Source organism: Rattus rattus, chromosome 18, assembly GCF_011064425.1.
Source record: "Rattus rattus isolate New Zealand chromosome 18, Rrattus_CSIRO_v1, whole genome shotgun sequence".
NCBI lineage: Eukaryota > Metazoa > Chordata > Mammalia > Rodentia > Muridae > Rattus > Rattus rattus.
In genome coordinates this window covers 42058869-42080382 of record NC_046171.1, presented here as the reverse complement: position 1 = coordinate 42080382, position 21514 = coordinate 42058869, and the positions used below count along the sequence as shown (strand labels likewise).

Sequence of the window (21514 nt, the reverse complement as noted above, 5' to 3'; positions counted from 1 at the left end):
ACGGTGTCAGAGGGAATAGACCGGGTGAGTTGAGTGACTGCTCTTCCCTTGCAGTATAATTTGGGCCACCAAAAAGAAGGCGGCCCCAGGATCGAGCCTAGAGCTGCACAGAAGATGTTAGAATTTTTGCTTTTTTCCCTTTTAAAAATTAAAAATATTATTATTATCATTTTATGCATATGGGTGTTTTGCCTGCATGTGTGTCTGTGTACCACATGCACATCTGTGCCATTGGAGGCTGGAAGAGGGCAGTGGATCCCGGGAACTGGAGTTACAGACGGTCGTGAGCCACCGTGTGTGTAGAGAACCGAAGTCATGCCCTCTGCTAGGGCAGCCTCTTAACTGCCGAGCCACCTCTCCCGCCCCCAACTATTTTAACATTAGAAAAGTTAAAACTTTATGTATCTGTTTGTGTGAGCATACATGTGCACCCGAGTGCATGCCATGCACACGTACACGTGGAGCATGTCTGTGAACAACTAGTAGGGCCTGGCTCTCTCCTACCACATGGGACCCAGGAACTGAACTCAGGTGATCAGGCTCACCCACTGAGCCATCTTGTTGGCTCACGTTTCTGTTTTCTCTTTGCTGTTTATTATAGTGATAAATGCAGAGGGCAGCATTTGAATGTCCCGAGTAGAATGATTTGAAGAACTCATTTTCTTAGGCCACCAGGCAACAATGTTTTTAGGATTTTTATTCAGACCAGTATAGTCATTGTAGACAAAGGACTAGATGGCACTGCAGATTGGCTACCGGTATGTGCACACTCGAATTTATGTGCACACTTGCATTGGTGTGCACACTCACATTTATGTGCACACTCACATTGGTGTGCATACTCACATTTATGTGCACACTCACATTGGTGTGCACACTCACATTGGTGTGCACACTTGCATTGGTGTGCACACTCACATTGATGTGCACACACATTTATGTGCACACTCGCATTTGTGTGCACACTAGCTGGGTGTGATGGTGCATGTTTTAATCCCAGGATTTGGGAGGCAGAGGTAGCTAGATTCCTCTGTGAGTTCGAGGCCAGCCTGGTCTACACAGCCCGGTCTACTTCAGAACTAAGCAGGGAGACTGTGTCTCAGCAAAACAAAAGAGCAGCAGCCACAGTCACTCCGTGGTCAGTACTGCAAAGTCTGAAAGCACCGTGGAACAATGTAAATGTCCCTTTCATAAAATGTAATTAGAATTGCCTTTTAATATGATATCAGACCTATGTGTTTTATTTCAAAACTGTATTTATTTCAGAGTTACATTTATCAGTGAAATTATGTAACATTTCTGATGTGGCGATGAATGTGTCAGAGTCTACAACTATAGATTTTTTAAAAGTTAATTCTTTGAGAATTTCGTACAGTGTATTTTGGTCATATTTACCCCATATTCTTCTCCCTGACTCTGCCTAGATCCACCTTCTCCTGGATCCTGACCCTCAACTTTGTGTCCCATTTTAAATAACAGATTGACTCCAGTTTGTGCAGCCAAGTATGTCTGGGCGTAGGACCTTTCACTGGAATGAGGCTGACTAACCGGGGTCACACCCTTAAAGAAAACAGTCTCAGCTTTAGAACCCAGGCCTTGTGCCCTGCTTCTCAGTTAGGTAGAGAGCTTGTGGACCCCTGTGGACTCCTTGAGAGAATGCTGGACAGCTTGATCTTGCCGTGGGCCTTGTGCCGGCATCCATAGCCACTGTGAATCTGTGAGAGCAGCACTCCTGTTGGGCCCAGAAGATGAGCTTCGCCTCTGTCCTCCCTGACGTCTGGCTCTTACAGTCTTCCTGCCCCGTTTCCGTGATGGCCCCTTAGTTTCGAGTAGGAGATGCGATTCATGGCCCACTAGTGGCTGAGCTCTCAGCCTTTTCTCTGCAGTTTGAGCAACAGCGATCCCTGTTTAACATGGAAGTAAATTATAGAGAGGGAGAAAAGAAATTGGTGGGTAGTTAGAAGAACTGTGCCGAAGTGTGTACCTTATCTAAGTTCCCGAACTACATGGAAACAGCATCTGAACTGCAGGTGCACACGGCAGCTGCACATTGCAGTGTGTCCAATCTCGCATGAACAGAAAGCACCACGGCACTGGAACAGAGGCTACAGCGTTAAATATGGTGACCAAAGGGAAAGGCAACGGCTTTTTAGGACAGACAAGGAGAAGCAAAGAGAAGCCGGAGCAAAGAGCGTTATGCCTCTGGAAACTTCTGTCTCGTGTTCTTCGAAAGTGGGTATGGCAGTCTGTGCCTACACCAGGCAGGATGAGTCAGGATGGTAGTAAGTTTGAGGCCACGTGGGCTACATATCAAAATTCTGTCTTGATGGGAAAAAAATAAGGACAACATAGATTGCGCAAAGAAAAAAATTAATATTATATATTTTTAAAGGCAACAAACTGAGCTGAATTCTTGTTTACTGAGAGATTGTCTCAGATAGAGAAAGCCAATGAAGTAAGATGTTAAATCCATGGATGTTGGTCTTAGAGGCACCCACTATAGTGTAGACACTGTAGGAAGACTAGCTTATGACTTGGCAGGATATAGGGGCAGAGCACAGAGAACAGGACGTTAGTCCCTGGAAGAACTGGTGTTTTGGGGGCTTCACCCAGGAGAGCTGTTTGGAGTGAGGAAAATCACCGAACAAGGAGTTGGGCAAGAAGGTAATCCTGACCCTGCCGCAGGGGTCACAGCATCATTTCCTGTGGCCCAGGACAGCTCACATGTGACATCCCCCTGCCTCAGTGCTCCAGACGCTCCATTACAGATCCAAGTGACAGTCTGACTTCTTTTAGAATTTAAAATAAGCCTTTTCCTTTCTAAGTTGTTAAAAAAGAAGAAAGAATGAAACACTGCTTCTCAGCAAAATCTGTAGAGGAGCCCAGATCTATGAGGAAGAACTGTGTAAGATTAGGTATTCAGTGACAGGACACACCATTGTTGGCTTTTCTCTAGGAAACCCCCGCTGCCAAGCTAAGCAAGCTCCCAGCCGTATTTCCTTGGCCCCAACCTTACAGACACTTTTTTTTTTTCTGGACAAACTGAAAACTGTTCAAACCTGGTTGTTCTGCTGTTTGGTCACAGTTCTTACTGTAAACTCAGTTAGCTCTGCTAGAGGCTGCAGAGACGGCTCAATGTTTGACAGACTGTACTGCTCTTACAGAGGACCAGACCTCCTGTCAGCAGCCCACAGATACCTGCTGCTCCAGGGACATCCCATGCCTCTGGGCTCTGAAGGCACCCACACTCAAATATCTGTACTCACACAGAGAGGCGTGTGTGTGTGTGTGTGTGTGTGTGTGTGTGTGTGTGTGTAATTGATGATGACGATGATGGTGGTGATGATGGTGGTGGTGGTGGTGATGATGATGATGATGATGATGATAAATCACTTTGGGTTCTTTTCCTAGATGTTCTAGGTTTCTCTGTGTAGTCTACCTATCCTGGAACTCACTCTGTAGACCAGGCTGGCCTCAAACTCAAAGACCCACCTGCCTCTGTGTCCCCAGTGCTAGGACTAAGGTTGGGGGCCAAGGAAATATGGCTGCCGAAGAGATTAAAGCCACCATGTACTTTGCCTCAGGAAAATAGAAAAGGTACCTGAAGCTACATTTCTCCTCAATTTCCCCCTCTCCCTCTCTGTCTCTCATCAGAGTCTCACTCCAGCAGACTCCTTCCTTTTGCCTTCATGCTGGGATTCCCACCCACCCTGCCTGACTGCGTAACTACAATTTACAATCGAAAGGAAAACTCAATCTGCTATACTCTTTACAGATTTAGCAAAATACTGTTTGCGCTTTAGTTTTTATTAGTGAAGGAAACCAAATGCTAGGCCGTAGATGTCGGGAAAAAGGATTCCAGTTTACCGTATTGACCTGACATTTGTACAGAAATTTACAGCCAGTGCAGATGAGGCTCACTGTATTAAATAGGTAAGGTCTTACCTACGTGGATTACAGAAACTAACAAAATATTTTCTAAATAACGAAAGACAAAAGCTAAAATGCCATTACTGCTTAAATGGTCTAAATGCGCCCTTTAAAAAAATCTATCTATAATCTATAATAAAATAATAATATCTCAGAAGGATAAATCAAATTGACCCTATAGAGCCATAGAAATATTTTATTCCTATTTTATAGGAAAATGCATTTGAATTACCTTTCTTAAATGCATTCCATAGTCTAAACCAGTTTGTGCGTGTATAAATAGGCACTATGCATCCCCTTGGGTCTGAAACTTGAAGTTTAAAGTCAGGATCTGCTGTCCCGGGCACCTCTACTGCACAGACGGATGCGCTCGTATTACTTTAAGGCCCTCTTCGAATACATTCTGCTCTGAGAGAGTCCCGCCTCTCAGAGTTCCCTCTGGAGAGCCGGAGGCCCTCATCCCAGTCTCTGTAGTCGGGTGTCCCACAATCCCATGCCACTGGGACTCAGAACCCACAGTTAACTCCATTTGGAATCATTGGGAAAAAAAAGCTCACAGGCAAGAACGGGCGAATTTTAACCGATATTTAGTAAATAACAACTTCTCTTGACATAAATATAACGGAAATCTTTGCCTCTAAGTGTAAGGGTCTAAGATTTGCTGAAGAACAATACCCCGGACTCAAACAACATGCAAACTCAAGGAGTGTTTTACTCTGCAGAAGTCCAGCAGGCTGGGGTCTACCATCTACAAAGATGGGGGCCCCCAAGTGAGCTTGCCGCAGGCCCGGTTTAAAGCACATTAGGGGAATTCCTGGGAGGCGTAGGTGACCTCCATCTTACTTTTGAATCTGTCTCTAGGGACATTCCAGAACCATTGCTGGGGGTCTGGGGGACTGGAAACTGTTGCTAGGGAAGCCTGGAAACTGTCGTTGAGCCAGTTCGAAGCCTGTCATGGAGTCAGCCTAGCCTTCTTATAAGAAGGTTAAAACTAAATGTGAAAAACTTTGTAGCTAAGTAACATTCCAGGAGATGGGTCTACTGTATCACAGTTAGCATTAGAATTAGGATTAGCAATTAGTATTAGAATTGCAGAGAAAATCTTCAATTTGATGACTATAGCCCTTCTTCCATTATGAGCTCTGTAAAAACCTGGAGATTTTCAAGTCAACCGATTTCTGCTTAGGATTCTGCTTAGAACACGCGTCCCAGAGCAGAGCGTTTTGAATCACACGTTTCCTTAAAGGTGCAGGGTTACACACTTAGCCCTTTGAGACATTAAATCTGTAAGACTTAAAAGCTATGGTTATTTCTCTTTAACTGATGAGCGGAAATCTTTCCATTCAGAACAAGTGACCCCCTCCCCCACCACTGCTTTCATTGGTCTCAGCATTCCAGTGCACATGTGTCAGCTGCACAAGTGAGCCCCTATACGTGTGTCAGCTGCAAGGGACCCCCTATGTGTGTGTCAGCTGCACAAGGGAACCCCTATGTGTGTGTCAGCTGCACAAGGGAACCCCTATGTGTGTGTCAGCTGCACAAGGGAGCCCTGTATCATTTTTTTAAAAAACGATCAGACAGATGTGGTGGTGCACGCTTTCATCCCAGGACCACTCAGGCAGAGGCAGACAGATCTCCGTGAGTTTAGGCCAGCTTGGTTTGCATGGTGAATTCCAGGTCAGTCAGCCAGGGCCGCATAGATAGACCCATCTCAAAACAAAAGCAAAACCAAAAATACCTTAAAATAGCACCTTGGCTTTCTTCTAGTCTGTTGTGCTCACAGATATTTACTAATGCTGGACGTGATTTTAGAATGGATTGTAATATATAATAGAAATGAGCTGACCTCCTACTTAAGGTTGCAGTGTACCATTGTCAGGTAGGCCAGGGCTCCCCCTTCTCTGACCTTGTCTTAGGAGTTACAAAATCCCTACACGCCTCTACCTGCAGAATGATTGCCTAGACTAAGATCACAGGTTCAACTTCCTTTCTCCTGATAAGAACCCGTTCTGCTGGCACCTGAGATTCCTGAAGCGCTTCCCCACGCTACGGAGGCCTTCAACCATGACCTTCGCCCGTCCTGGATGTTCCTACCCCCAGTCCTGGTGTGAGGTCATCACCTCACACACTCACAGGACTTCCCGTGACCCCTAGTCATCTCTGCTCCCTTTGTCTTTGTGGGCTGATATTGGCTGATGATCCCCAGGGGGAAGGGAGGGCCACAGAAATTGTTTTACCCACATGGGGTAGGGGTCGTGTAAATATAGTACTCACGCATTCTAAGACATTTGAAGTCAAATTCATCTTTGAAACTATCACCACAACCATGTAGCAGATATTTCTGTTTCTCCCCACACTTTGCTGTGTCCTTTTGTTGTAACTCATTAGCGGCCCTGTCCTCCTTCCCCAGGCAAGAGCAAAGTTACTTTGTCACTGCAGACGGGCTTGCCCTTACTGTAGTTTTATATCCAGAGAGCTGCCCAGTATACATTGTTTTGGTTCCTTTTGAGGTTTGCCTGTCGTACACGTAGTTTATCTTTTTCATTGCAGAATAGTATTTTATTGTGCGTATACACATGACTTGTTTTCTGTTCACCCACACTTCACGTTCGGATTGCTTTCAGGTTGGGGGGTTACAAGTAAAGCTTAAGGAGTTGTTTGTTTTGCTTCATTTATGAATAAAGCTGCTAGAATATGGACTGAGTTTTAAGAATTTTTATTTTTACATTTTTGTACTTCCTGTCAATCTATCTGCTTTATTTTTTTGCGAGTGGAGGTCTGGGGATTGAACCCAGGGCCTTGTCCACACTGTGGAAACACTTTAACACCGAGACGGCCCCCAACCCCCACTCTTTTTACGCACCTTCTCCAGCAGCTTTTGCAGTTGGTGAAAACTGGAGATATTTAATTTTAAACACATTTCTTGCATTTTATCCATGTTACTCAACAGAGGTATAGGTTATAGTAAAGAAAAGATCTCGTGTTGAATTTTGATATCCTCACAGCCTGGTCAGCATTATCTTTCCTTTTGTGATGTTCCTAAATCAACATGTTAGGTGATGTGGAACAGAACGTCTCCTTAGTCACCACGGAGCGCATGCAAACCCTCCCTTTACCATCATACTGCCCTGGTTAGTATTTCTAAGGAGAATACATGTTTTCCAAGGACCATTTCATTTTCCTAAGAAGATGGCAGTAGAAATCTATCACAATTATCAATTTTTCTTTAAACAGGGAAATATAGAAAAGATCCTATAATGCTATACTTTGAAAAGTCTGACTTACAGTGTAATTTATTTTGTGATTTATTTTATTTTATTTTAGCTTAATAGAATGCCTGTCAAAGACAGTTGTTGATGCAATAAGATTTCAAACTCTTAAAAGCTTTTTCTAAGACGTCTCCCTTAAAAAACATTTTGAGGTTTCTGACTTATATGTATATATGTGTCTCTTCATGTGTGTATAAGCATGTGCATGAAGGTGCCTGTAGGTGCCAGCAGAAGGCATCAGATCCTGAGACCCGAGGTTACAGACCCTCGTGAGCTGCCTGACATTGTCGCTGGGAACAGAACTTGGTCCTCTGTAAAAGCAGCAAGCGTTCTTAAGTCCTGAGCCGTTCTTCCAGCTCCCTCTTTCTTTTTTAAAGACTTATTTTATTGTTTATTTCATATATGGGTGTGGGTATGTACTGCAGTTACACACGTGTGCCTCCCGAGTACCGCAGTTACACACGTGTGCCTCCTGAGTACCGCAGTTACACACGTGTGCCTCCTGAGTACCGCAGTTACACACGTGTGCCTCCTGAGTACCGCAGTTACACGTGTGTGTCATGCTGTTTGGCAAAAGTCTTCTTCCACTAAAAGAGAAGTATAAAATCCTTAAAGTATGCTGCCATTTTCTTTTTGTTTGCTTTTGGAAATGAGTGTATTTATGCATCTTTATTTTGTATAAGCGCACATTCATGGTGACACATACATATGTTGCAAAGTATCTAAGTGGGAAACTATTGCCTATGACATAATTACCTGATGTCTTAGGTTATTAAGAAGAGCATTTGGACTTTTAGACAATTCATTAACACTGGCCTTTCTTTACCTTTTGATCAAATATGTCACCTTGGCACAAACTCAGGAGTAGTTTTTGCCTAATGATGTATTTTTTTAAATGATTAATTTTACATGACTTTTAGTTAATCACTTATAAGACAAGAAAGATGATGAAGCCTTTCCTGACAGAGTCCTCTATGTTCAAGGGCCAAGTGCTTTTAGATGTGTCTTATCATCTTCTCCTCTCTCTCTCCCTCTCCCTCTCTCTCTCCCTCTCCCTCTCCCTCTCCTCCTCCTCCTCCCCCTCCTCCTCTCCTTCTCCCTTCCCTCTCCCCTCCTCTTCCTCCTCCCCCTCCTCCTTCCCCCCTTCCCCCCCCCCTCTCCCCCCCCCTCCCCCCCCCCTCTCCTCCCCCTTCCCCCCCCCTCCTCCTCCCCCCTCCCCCGCCCCGTCCTCCCCCCCCTCCCCCTCCTCTTCCCTCCCCTCCCCTCCCTCCCCTCCTCCTCTCTCCTCCTCTTGTATTTTTGTTTCTGGTCTTTTGGGACAGGTTTTTCTCTGTGTAAACCACATTAACTTACTCAGTGGTCTGCCTGTGTCTCTGTCTTTGCCCCTCTGCCTGTCTACGCCATCTTCCTACGCTGGGCGGTTGACTTGGGATCCTGAAGGCGTGTCTTTACGTTCTCCACGACATCTTCCTCCTGGTGGCCATTTCCCCATAGCTGCTAATTTTTTCTTCTTTAAGAATGTAGTGAGTCTTGGTACTGTATGAATAGAAATGATTTTGGTGATTTTTTTTCTTGCCCTCTCTTACTCAGTAGAGAGCTCCATTAGCCAGGCTCAAGATAGAGTATCATTGTGACTGACACTAAGTAAAAAGCTCGCGCATTTGTGTGTTTCAGATCTCTATAAAAACGGACTCCAGAGGGCTAACTTTGTGCCATTTATAGCTGTCCTGAAGGTAAGGGGGGTCATTTGTTCATCCACTGACGGACACAGGGGGACCCCTGACTGATTTGTAGAAGACTTTGGTCTTGCAGCAAACAGAATTCATCCTTCTACTTTAATCAGAGACAAGGGCATGTATCTTTTTAAATAGTGTGTACATAGGAAAAGTTACAAAATATGTCCCCTAGCTGAAACATTTGATAGTTTACATTCTATAAGTCTTAATTTAAGGTTTGCTTATAAATATTACAGCAGAATGTTTAAACTTATACATTTATTTCTGAAAAAAAAAAAACGTGTTTGGTGTTCCTTGTTTCCTTCAGGCTAATGGCCATTATTAACATGTTTTCCTAGATATTAAAGTTGCTATTCTAGAACACCATTATTTCAAAAATATTCTAATATATTTAAATGTGATTGCCATCAACTTATCATGAAATTATGTCAAGTTGAGGCACATAAATAGTTTAAATATTTGTGTGTATCATTGCTGCATAGGGTTTAAAATAGTCTTCATTACAATATCATTAAGGATAAAATGGCCTCCTCTTTCTACTGTTAATTTTAAGTAATTTTTGCATGATTGTTCACTGATTCTATAGCCTACCAATATTTCTTGAAGGCCTACTCTGTGCAAACTGCCACACTACTCACAGTAGGCATTGTGAAATGGGCGGTTTTTATCTTCAGGTCTTTATAATCTTGTTGAGAATGCGAAATGTACACAGATACTTACAACAGAAAGCAAAGTATACAGTTCCCAGATGACGCACAATTATGTGCCAAATGTAATTTATCTAATTTTAGGCACGCAAACGTTCTCGATGCATAGCAACACATTCAGAAAAGAATAAAGTTTTACTTAGCAGAAACTGAGCTCCAAATTTCCGTGCTGAGAAGGGAGAGTTGAAACAGCTTCAGATGCTCCAAACACACAGTCAGACAAGTTCTTTGACACAACACACAACACTGCGTTACTGCTGGTGCCTGAACTAACTCAGAAGAATCCGAACATCTGTTTCCCTGACCAATTTTAGGTTCCCGGGGAACTTAATTTCTCCGAGATATTTATAGAAGTGAGGAAAGTGCGTTCAGAGGGTCCGTACTGTCAGAAATGTCTCCCTTTGATACCCGTGCTTCACACGTGGGGAGAGGCGGATTTACAGTGTTTCCGCTATACTCTAAGGTAATATGCTCCACAAAGAGACCACGACACACACAAGAAATGAAGAAGAATCGGTGCCCGAAATAGAATCTTCACACGGCACTAATACACGACGAGCTGTAGAAGAAGGCGGCTCACAGAACTTTGCCGCTATAGCTTCTGGGGGACCTTAAGCCTTCTATCCGTCTTTGGCTAGTAATTTACCATAATTCAATATACAGTACCAATGATAGACAACTACATCAGCCCAACCAAATTTCCTTTTCTTTCCTTCTCTGCTCTTGATTTCTCCGAAGAGAGAAGAGCAGAATAATCTATAATTCATCCGGACATGAATAATCCATAATTTCAGATTGACCATGAACCGACATGTCCAAGCATCAATGTAAAGGTTGCGCTAGAAAACATCTAAAACGTCCAGTTCATTGCAAAGATTTCTTATGTATAACAGAACACGGTTCAATGACAAGAAGCTAGAGCTGGCTCGGGGGTGCTTGTTCGTCTCTGTGCTGTTTAGTGTTTGGTGATGGGCTGGGGGGCGTGCCTGTGGACCACTGTTTAATAGCTAATTGGTGTAAGAGGCCTAGCCCACTGTGGGCAGCGCCATTCCTAGGCAGGTGGAGCCTAGGCTGTGTGAAAAAGCCAGGCTGGAAAGCAAGCCAGTAAGCAGCACACGGTCTCTGCTTCAGTTCCTGTCTCCGACTCGTGCCTAGAGCACCTTGACTTTCCTCTATGATGGCGAAATAAACCCCTCCTTTCCTAAGATGACTGGAACAGTGTTTTATGAAAGCAACAGGAAGCAAAGTCGGTCAGTTTGTCTGTAGGAAGACTCCTTTGTAAATAAAGATGGCTTCATGTTTAATTGAATGACATCTTGCCTACTTAGATGATAGCGATTTTCATCTTGGCCCAGCAGAGAGAAATGTACAGCAGAAACCAACGTAAAGCACGTAGCGGTGCTGATGACATGGCTAACGGGATAGAGGTACTGGTGGGAGGAGAGAAGTGGCTCTCTGACCTCCACTCACTAGGATATGTGTATGTGGCCACACACACACACACACACACACACACACCACAACAAAACAAACAAAAAACCCAAAAAAAAACACAACACAACAAAACCACACCACCCAACACACATACACACACAGACACACACACATACACATACACACCACACACACACATACACATACACATACACACACACACACACACACACAACACATACACACACGCATGAACACACACACAGACACACACACACATACACACATGCATATACACACACACATACACACACACACATGACACATACAACATGAGACACACACAGACACACACACATACACAAAGACAAAGACACATATACAAAATAACAGTCATCAGTCTCTAAATAAAGATATAAAAAAAGAGAGTAAAAAGAGAAAATATAATTTATCAACGGAAAAGATATTAATACATTTTCTTTATGTCTCTCCCTAGTCAACAGAATTTATAATTTACCACAGAAGCACTTATTTAAGTTCTTAATAATAACAGTTTTCATTAGATAATAGGAATGTTGGGGAATTATGTGATTAAAATCTATAGGTTTAATCAATAAATATGGTATAAATGTATATAAATAAAATATAGACTATATATTGGAATAGTATGCATATATATTGGAATTGTTTACATGTATGTTAGATTAGTATAATTATATTGGAACAGTACACATATATATTAGATTAATATTCTGCCATAAAAAGGGTTGAAATTCTGACATGTAGTTATAACATGAATGAATCTTGGAAACACTATGCGAAGTCAAACAAGCAAGGACCAAAAAGGATACATTTTTTTTTCTTTTTTCTTTTTTTTCGGAGCTGGGGACTGAACTCAGGGCCTTGCGCCTGCTAGGCAAGCGCTTTACCACTGAGCTAAATCCCCAACCCAATACATTTTTCTTGAAAGGACAAATGTGTGATTTGTTTATGCAAGTTTCCTAAAGAGACAGGCTATAGAGAACAAAAATAGACTGGAGGGCACCAGGCATTGGGCAGAAGGAAGAATGGATAGTTATTTATTTTATATCTGTGAGTGTCTTGCTTACATGTGTGTCTATGTTTCATCAACATCCTGGAACTACAGATGGTTGCAAGTTGCCATTTGGGGGCTGGGAACTATAATCCGATTCTCTTTAAGAACAAGAACTCTTAACCACTGAGCTATCCCAGGCCCCAGAGGAATGGATTCTGTGTTTACCGAGAACAGAGTATCTGTTTGGAATGCTGAAAGGTTCCTGAAGTGGATACTGATGGCGAGGAACCCAGTGGACATGCTTAAGGCCACAGTTAAGGTGATGCATCTGTGTTATGCATGCATTTTTATTTTTCTTTTTTTCTGGATAGGATTTCGCTATGTAGCCCTGGCTGTCCTGGAACTCACTCTATAGACCAGCCTGGCCTTGAACTCAGAGATCGGAGTGCTAGGATTAAGATGTGCACCACCCTGCCTGGTTTTATGTTGTATATAAAGTCTATAAAAGTCTAATTAAAAGAAGATTCAAAGTCTCACGATAGATTACAGAAATGTCCTCAGGTTTCAGTGAAAAAAACACTGCCAGGGAGACCTCTAATTCGTGGGAAAAGGCCTCCTGACAGTGGCCGCAGTCAGATGATAGAGATGTTAGAACTATCCGATGAAACTTAAAGTAGTCCCGTAACAGCGCTTCCACAGGCCGTCGTCTGTGCCTGGTGCCGTGGTGTCAGCCATGATTCTAGAGTGCTGTATTGGCAAGTGTTGCTGAGTCATTTCAAATCAGTGTGCCGTGAAGGACATGGCCTCCGAGTGTGTAAGGCGAATGACAGGCCCGTCAGAGGAGCAGATTCACTTAGGAGAGGATGCTTCCCACAGGCCTTTCCATGGGGAAACATGGAACATGGGGAACGCAACAAGGATCGGAACAACCCTGTGAGCCAGTCTCACCAATAAATCCGAAAGACGGAGGTCAGGTAGAGCAGTCTCTGGGCACCGTGCAGTCATCCGTGAGCGCCGTCATGGCAGTATAAGTCAGAGTTTCTTGTTTGCAAATGAAGACATACTCTTGTAGGTAGCACTCGAGTTAAAGAAGTCACCCAGGGACTGAGCGCCTGTATGTCAAACACTGGTCAGGCAAGCATGGAGGATCAGAGTTGGAGCCTTAGGATCCAGTAAGGGCAGGAGGCAGAGACAGGTTCTCAGAGCGAGCTGGCCTGGTAAAAACACACACACACACACACAGACACAGACACACACACACACACACACACACACACACACACACACACACACACACACACACTCAGTGTGACACAACACAAGTCACAATAAAGTAGAAAAATAGTATTTTCAAGGTCTATCCATGTGGTGGAGTATCTGAGTATTTTGTTTCCTGTCCTCTCTCTCCCTACTTTTTAGTGACAAAGTTTCACTGTGTAGCCAGGCTGACCCTGAACTTACCCCTCTTGCCTCAGTCTCCAGAGTGCTGGGATTATAGGTTTGTACCACTCTGCCTGGCCCGTTCTTTTGAATGATGTGATAATTATCTCTCATATACATACCACATTTTGTTTACCCAGTCCTTTAATCTAACATTTTTCCTATTGTGAACAAAGCCACCATGGACATTTTTGATGCAAATACATGTCCTAGGTAGGGTTTCTATTGCTGTGATAACACCATGACCAAAGAAACACGGGCAGAAAAGGGCCCTTGCCTTTCACGTTCTGATCCTAGTCTATTGATGAAGGAAGTCGGGGCAGGAACTGGAGCAGAGGCCGTGAGGCGTGCTGCTTACTGGCTTGTTCCTCTTTCCTGGTCCAGCCTGGTTTCTTATGGCACGGGGCTGTTTACTGAGTGATGGCATTGTCCACTGTGTGCTGGGCCTTACCATATAAACATTTAAGAAAACACCTCACAGGCTCGCCCACAAACCTATCTGATATAGGCATTTTCTCAACTGAGGTTTCTCTTCCCAGATAACCAGTTTGTGTCAAATTGGCAAAGGTCCAGTAAGGACACCCATGTCCTTTGGAGTTTGTGTCTAGAAGTGGAACTATGGAAAATGAGGCATGTTGACCATGTTCGTTCTTACCGTGACAAGAGGGGTTTAGAAGGGGTGCAGGGCTTCTTTTCCCTCATAGTTTATAAAGGCATACAGTTCAGCATGGCTTCGAAGGCATGGCAGCAGCGGTGGGTGTGAGGCCGTGACCATGATGTATTTACAGCCAGAGAGCGGACAATGCTGGACTCAGTAGCGTTCTCTTTGTTCAGTCTGGGACCCAACCCATGGGATGGTGCTGTCCACATTCAGGGTGAGTCTTCCTTGCTCAGTTAAAACTTTCTGGCAACATCCTCATAGACACATTTGTGATGTGTTTCCATGGTGATTAGTCAGGTTGACGATGATAATTAAGCATCAGATGTGGTAGGTAATTGCATATTTGATTTATTTGAGATATGGAGAGAGGCCCTGCTAGCTTATGTTCCCACCACTGATGTTGTAGCGTCTCTACATCCCGGCCAACGCTTGTTTTTTCTCTTGGAAAACGAGCAAACAAACAAAAACTGGTAAGCATCCCACTGAGGCCGAGGTAGGACCACATTGTGGCCGAACATCTTTTCTTCCTTTGGGGGAGTATGGTAGACTCTCTTGGTGACACATGATATCGTAGGACCTTCAGCCCTTCCTCTTCTCTGGGGAATCCAGCATGGAAATTGTGTCAAGGCAGGGAGCTAATCAGTGTACAGAGGGACAGAGCTGCGTGGAAATGTCTAGGTAACTGAGGCCTTTTCTTTCTGCCGGTGCTCACTGGGTCTCAAGACCCAGAAGAGTTGACCCCTTGGCGTCATAGGGACCATAGAGCTGGCTGTAGTGTTCATGTAGCCAAAGCCGTTGTCATGCCAGGACATGAACCTGATAGAGTAGGAACCATGCAGCATCAGAGGCCGGTGAGTGGGGTCACTCTTACAGTGAGACAGTGCCTCGCAGGGCACCCTTCAGGGAGCCTCGGCGTCTCTTCCATCACTTTCTTGATATCATTACCCGAGCGAGCCCTCGTCCACGTGCAGGGCCCATCCAGGATGCGTTATGGGTGGACATAGAGAAAGCTATGCCAGTGGCTTCCTGCTCAGTCCAGAGCTGAGCTTGCCCGCTGCTGTGGCAGCAGCAGCAGGTTCAGGGATGATTTTCTGGCCAACCCCATGGCAGTTGTGCCACAGTTCCCTGGGGAAGGAACCTATAGTCTTCTGGGTGGCAGTGATGGTGTGGACCATGGTCACGAGTTTCATGGATGTCTTTGGTCAGAGGGCTAAGCAGTTGATGATGTTAGAGGCGCTGCTGGCAATCTTGAGGAGTTGAACACACACACACACACACACACACACACACACACACACACACATGCTCGTGAGGTATTGGGCTGTCTTCCATGCCGATGCTTTCAGAGTCTTTTAATATTTGCTTTATAAGTCATTTCCAGTGTTCAAAATTACACATTTCCACACCCCCAAAGTGTAAGCCCCCTTATTAAACGTCTTCATCTGTAAGTCCCGCCATCTCAGTTATTTCTGATTGTCAGTTTATTCCCGTGTCTGGTAGTTTGGATCAGATGCTAAGACACAGTGCTCGTGGCACTGAGTCTGTCATTCCTTTTAATGGGCTAAGAATTTTGTTTTTTGGTTTGGCAGTGGCTAAACACCTTGCAGTTAAGCTTGGGTCTATGGAGGGCTGCTTCTTGAGACAGGGTTTCTCTGTGTTGCCCTGGCTGTCCTGGAACTCACTCTGTAGATCAGGCTGGTCTCAAACTCACAGAGATCCGCCTGCCTCTCCCTCCTGAATGCTGGGATTAAAGACGTGCGTCACCGCCACCGTCTGAGGGTTGTTTTTAAGTGATGTACGGATGTGCATGCCCAGGTCTATCTCAGCACCTCTGTGAGAGGCTCATCTGGACTCTAGGCTGGGCTGGCTAGGAAATCCATTGCGGTTCCGAGGATACTCAGAGCGCGTCCCTGCTTCCCAGTTTGTGTGGCTTGTTCTTTCCAAAGTCCGGTGTCCTTAGCCATAATCCCTTTAATGTCCGTGGTGGTCTGACTGTGATGGGACATGGCCTCAAGTATTCCGTTCCGAGTACTCCGTTCCGAGGTGGGAGCACTGGGGAGGCTTGGACATGGCCTTGTTGGATAATGTCACCGAAACCTCAAAGCCTCGTACCCTGACCAGCGCACCCTCTGTTTTGTACTTGTGGTTTGAGGTCTGAGCCCCGAGCATCCTCTTCCAGCCTCGAGCTGTTCCTGCCTCCTGACCTAACCCTCAGGCAGTGTAGGCCCATGTGAACGTCTTCTTCCGTAGGCTGCCTCGATCGTGGTCCTTTATCCCAGCAATGAAAAAGCGACCAGCATAGGATTTGGTTCCAGGAATGGAGTGTGTGTATTTTATGCTGTTATATGTTGAGAGTATGCAATTTCATTTCTTTTCATTTTACAGGGGATTATAGTTAAGAGATAGCCTTGTGTCTCAGAAAAGATTTGTGTCTTTTAAACAGCATTGAGACTGAAGGAGTCTGGGGACTCACGGGTTTTTATAATATGGCCGCCAGCCTGTGGACGCCAGGGAGCAGAGTGAGGTGGTTTAAGTGAGAACGCCCCACGTAGAATCAGATATTTAAAGACTTGGTCCCTGCTGGGGAGCTGCTTGGATGAGTGAGGAAAGTGTGATCTTGCTGGAGAAGGTTTCACCACTCGGTGTGGACTTTGAGGTCGCAAAGCCAATTACCATTCCCAATATAATCTGCCGCCATTGTCCTCGGAGTTCAGGACATGAGCTCTGAGGTTGGCTTCTCCCTTTCCCTCCCTGCTGTGCTGTGCTCAGCCTACATCCCCAACGCCTTGGATTTCCGCTATAAACAGAGAAGCTAGTTTCTTCTCCCTTAGCTCAGGAACTCAGCCATGTTTTACCATAGACATAAGGAAGCATAAATGTGAAGGCACTGAAAAGCAGGCATGAGCAGAGTGTTCGTTCCTGCTTTATCCCATGGGTTTAGGGGCGCGGTTAGGCGAATGCTGGTCATGCTCATGTGGGGGCGTCTCGTGTAATTACTCAGGGCAAGAGTCTCAGAAGTCCTGCTCATCACAGACATTGGGAGCACAGCCTAACATAAGAGCTTACCTAAAGCATGGAAGCGTGCAAACAATACACACACAGAAACATACGGGAGGAAGCATCTCAATGCTAATGGAAACTGCGCCTGAATGGTTTTTTATTTTATATGTAATTTTTGTTCACATTTTTTATTTACAGTTTAAATGTTATCTCATTTCCCGGTTTCCCCTCCAGAAACCCGCTGACTAGTATTTTGAGTGACTTAAACATTCTCTTTTAGATATTTTCAGCACATCTGAAATGATCATACATTGTTATTCCAATGGATCATTTTTTAAAGCAGATCAGACTTGCCCATCGTTCTTAGGAAATCAGCAGATCTAGACAGGACTCTCATACATGACGCTGAAGTGTTAGCATAAAGCAGGTGGCTTGAACGTTACCACCGTAAACGCGAATGTGGTGGCGAGCGACCGTGTCCAGTTCTTGAAGCCAGAACAACTGGGGGCAGCCGGAGTTATAAAGAACGCAGGTCAGTTCGTGAAGCTCTGGAAGCCAGGGACCCCGTGACCACAGGGGTCACTAGGTGTGGATCTGCTGGTCCTCAGCTGCATCCACTCATGGCAGGGTGGGGCACGCGTGTCCACGCTCCATCCATGAGAAATGTGAAGGAGCACACGCTGCTCCTCTCCTGACATCAGCGTCAGTCCGTCCCCCAGGCCACAGCTCCTCAAGTCCCACCTCTCAGCACTGATGCTTGAGGATTGCCTGGTTTCTGCCACATGCCTCTTCGAGGACTCAGTCCAGTGGCTCTGGGGGAGAGGACTGAGAGGATGAAAGGCCCTTGTTCAAGCCAGAGGCCCAAGTTCAATGCTCAGAACTGTGGGAATGCAGAGGGAGAAGAGTGACCACACAGTTGTTCCCTGACCTCCACAGGCACGGACGGCAGTGTGGTGTCTCTCTCCCCTCTCCCTCTCCCTCCCTCTCCCCTCCCTCCCCTCCCTCTCCCCCGTCCTTGTCTTTAGCCCCCCCTTTTCCCCCCCTTCCCTTCTCCCTCCCTCTCCCTCCCTCTCCCCTCTCTCTCTCCTCTCTCTCTCTCCCTCTCTCTCTCCCTCTCGCTCTCTCTCTCTCTCTCTCTCTCTCCCTCTCTCTCTCTCTCTGCCTCTCTTCCTCTCTCCCTCTCTCTCTCTCTCCCCCCCCTCTCTCTCACACACACACACACACACACCCCCACACTTATGAGAAGGCAGACTCTGCAGCAGTAAGAAGAGAAAGACGTGACTAGTTACTTGTTACAAAGCGTAGGATGACCACACTGACCTGGAAAACAAGACAAAATAAAGTATGTTTTGAAAAATACTTCCAGGGAAAGTGAAGAAGTCACATTACTAATACAGTAATAAAGGAGATGAATATAAGACCAGAAGAAAAGCGAGCTGGCAGAAATAAAAACAAAGAAAAAAATTTGAGGTTAAAAACTATTAAGAAACAACACCAGATGGGGAAAGAGGGTCCAAGTGTCACTGTTCACTATTCCTGTGCCTGTGTTTGTGAGTGCGTGTGAGAAGGCTTTCAAGCTTTGTTTCTGTTGGACTTGAACTCATCATCCTCCTGCCTCAGCTCTCTGAGTCACTTGTCACAATTCATACGTCTGAGGGAAAAAAAAAGACCCAAGGACAAAGTAGAAAATAATGTTTCATAAAATAGAAAAGTCCGGATCTGATGTTCACTGTGTATTTGCCTAACTCCACCAAGAACAATATATTTTTCTGTTGTGTCATTTAACTCCCAGGTAAAAGAAAACTCTGTAGTCAGTGAGAAAAGACTTTAAACAGGGAAGATTCCCGAGTTGATCTGAGGCTTGTCCGTTCCAGACAGATCCCATACTAAGGTAGACTTGTTCCCACTGGGTCAGGGCTGGAGAGATGACTCGGTGGTTAAGGGCACTGACCGCTCCTTCGGGGAGTCCTGCTTAATTCCCAGTAGTCAAATGGCAGCGAACAACTGCCCAGAAGCCCAGTTTCACAGCATCCAGTGCCGTCTTCCGCCTTCCAGGGGCGCTGCACACATGCATTCAAGTGAAACAGCCGGACACATAAGATGCTACAATGAAAGAATACATGGGTTCGGTCGGTTAGGTCACTGCACATTTAACCCCAGACAGGCCAAATGTGGCCTACTCTTGTAATCCCAGCACTCAAGAGGCTGAGGCAGTAGGATCACATATTCCAGGCTAGCCTGGACTAGGGTGTGAGACCCTGCCCCAAATAAATGGGCCAGTGTATCAATCAATCAATCCCGGCTCCATTTCAGAGGGAGTTAAATTAAAAAAAAAAAACCCACAGATATGTATTTTTGGACGCATGATAATGTAAGAATTACAGTCTTTATAAAATTTCCTGAGCGAATTACTTTTAAGATTTCATACCACCAGTCAAAATGAATAACTTACAAATAGAGATATTACAGTAAAATAATTGGTGGTGGTTGAATTGAATCTGATTAAACCTTTCAGGCAGTAACATTTTTATCCTGTCACGTGAGCACTTCTGTAATTGAATTAAGCACGAGATGCTGGGGCACATGGCAGAGAGGAGCAGCTTGCGCTGAGAGAGAAAGCTGCGGAGGTCAGGATTCTCCAAGGGGTGGTACTGACCTGGAGCCTTAAAGAATCAAGGTGCCAGGGAAGCCTGAAAGGCGTGATCCTGAAGGAAGGGTGTGCAGAAAGGGTGGAGCCATGAAGGCTGGACACTCAAAATGTGATTGATAAGTAAGTTTATTAACATTCTATGAGCCCGTCGGTACTATTCTCCCATTTACTGGAGACTTTGCACGTTTGTATAAAACTTAGATTTCCCCCTCCATACCTCCAAATAAAAGCAAGATGTATCCGGTGCGTGCAAATAAAAAGATCCCGATGGCACTTCGTCCTTTTATACTAAAAAGACGGTGAATGTAGCAACCGTTAAAACCTGTAATTTGAAACTCCCTGCTGGCCAGATGATGCAATGTGGCATTTGTTTGTCGTGGTTCTTATATGTGGGGTGATTTTTCTAAAGTATGTGCCCCGATAAAATTGTTAACACTTTTTTGCTGGTAACCGCACAAGGTCATTCTTTACATTTACACGTTTCTGTCTCGGCCTCTGATCTGTTATCAAGGTCAGCACACACAGGCAGTAGCTAAATCTGGCCTGCTACCTACTTTTGTGAATAAAGCTTTATTGAAAGCTTTTATTGTTTTTTGTTTGTTTGTTTTGTTTTGTTTTTTGCTATGTTATCTACAGCTCTTTGCACACTGCAGCAACAGTATGGTTGAGTCCTCGTAGCAGAGACTAATGGTCATTTTTTTTTTAAGATTTATTTATTTTATGTATGAGTATAGTGTTACTGTCTTCAGACACACCAGAAGAGGGCATCAGATCTCATTACAGATGGTTGTGAGCCTCCATGTGGGTGCTGGGATTTGAACTGAGGACCTCTAGAAGAGCAGTCAGGGCTCTTAACCGCTGAGCCATCTCTCCAGCCCCAAGACTAATGGTCTTGAAACCTAACTGTGTCCTTTCCAGACAGTGCATGGAGCCTCAGGGATGAAGCATGAGGGGACCGAACAGTTACTTAGGATCCTGTGTGTAAGCAGCAGTTTCCCTGTGACAGGAACCCGCGCTAGGGTAGACTCAGTGGTAGCCCTCGGGGAAAGCGTTACCTCAAAAGCCGGAGAAATGCTTGGTGAAAAGAGGGGCTCAGTAGACCACATTCCGAGGGCAGCCATGATAAGGGCCAGCTAATTCAGTAGCTGAGGTTATCGGTGTTGTTAGAATCAAGCGAAAATGTCATTGTCACGCACGCATACATGCAGACATCCATGCTCACTATGTTTTTGCAGTCTTGGAGACTGAACCCAGGCCCCGATCAAACATGTCTGAGCCCTACCTGTAGCCTTCTTCCCACTCGTTTGTTTTCTTGTTCACGTAGGAACAGCCTCACTTGGTCTGTATGCCAGGCTGGCTCAAAGCTCACTGTGTAACTCAGGCTGGCCTCAAACTTGCAGCAATCCTTCTGCCTCGGCCTGAGTCCTGGGATGAGAGGCATGAACTGCCCAGTAATTCTATACAGATTAAAAGAATACCAAGCTTTGAGTGTGCATTGATTGAATGGTATTAATTCAACACAACCTGTGTTATTATCAGTATTTACGTTGGCTGTGATGAAAGACATAGAGTACTAACTGATACGTTGTCAGAAGAATAGCTTTTTCTTTTTTAGGCTACTTCCAATTGGACTAATGTTAGCCGTGAGGGT

The 21514-nt window shown here is 45.0% G+C and overlaps 1 protein-coding gene across 1 annotated transcript in view; it reads left to right on the top strand.

Annotated features, from left to right (window-relative positions):
- Afg1l (AFG1 like ATPase) overlaps positions 1-21514 on the top strand; it is a 159415-nt gene that overhangs the window by 69166 nt on the left and 68735 nt on the right. The window contains exon 7 of the mRNA XM_032888755.1: positions 8874-8932. Within this exon, the coding sequence (XP_032744646.1) occupies positions 8874-8932 (59 nt within the window). The remainder of the gene's footprint in view (positions 1-8873; positions 8933-21514) is intronic.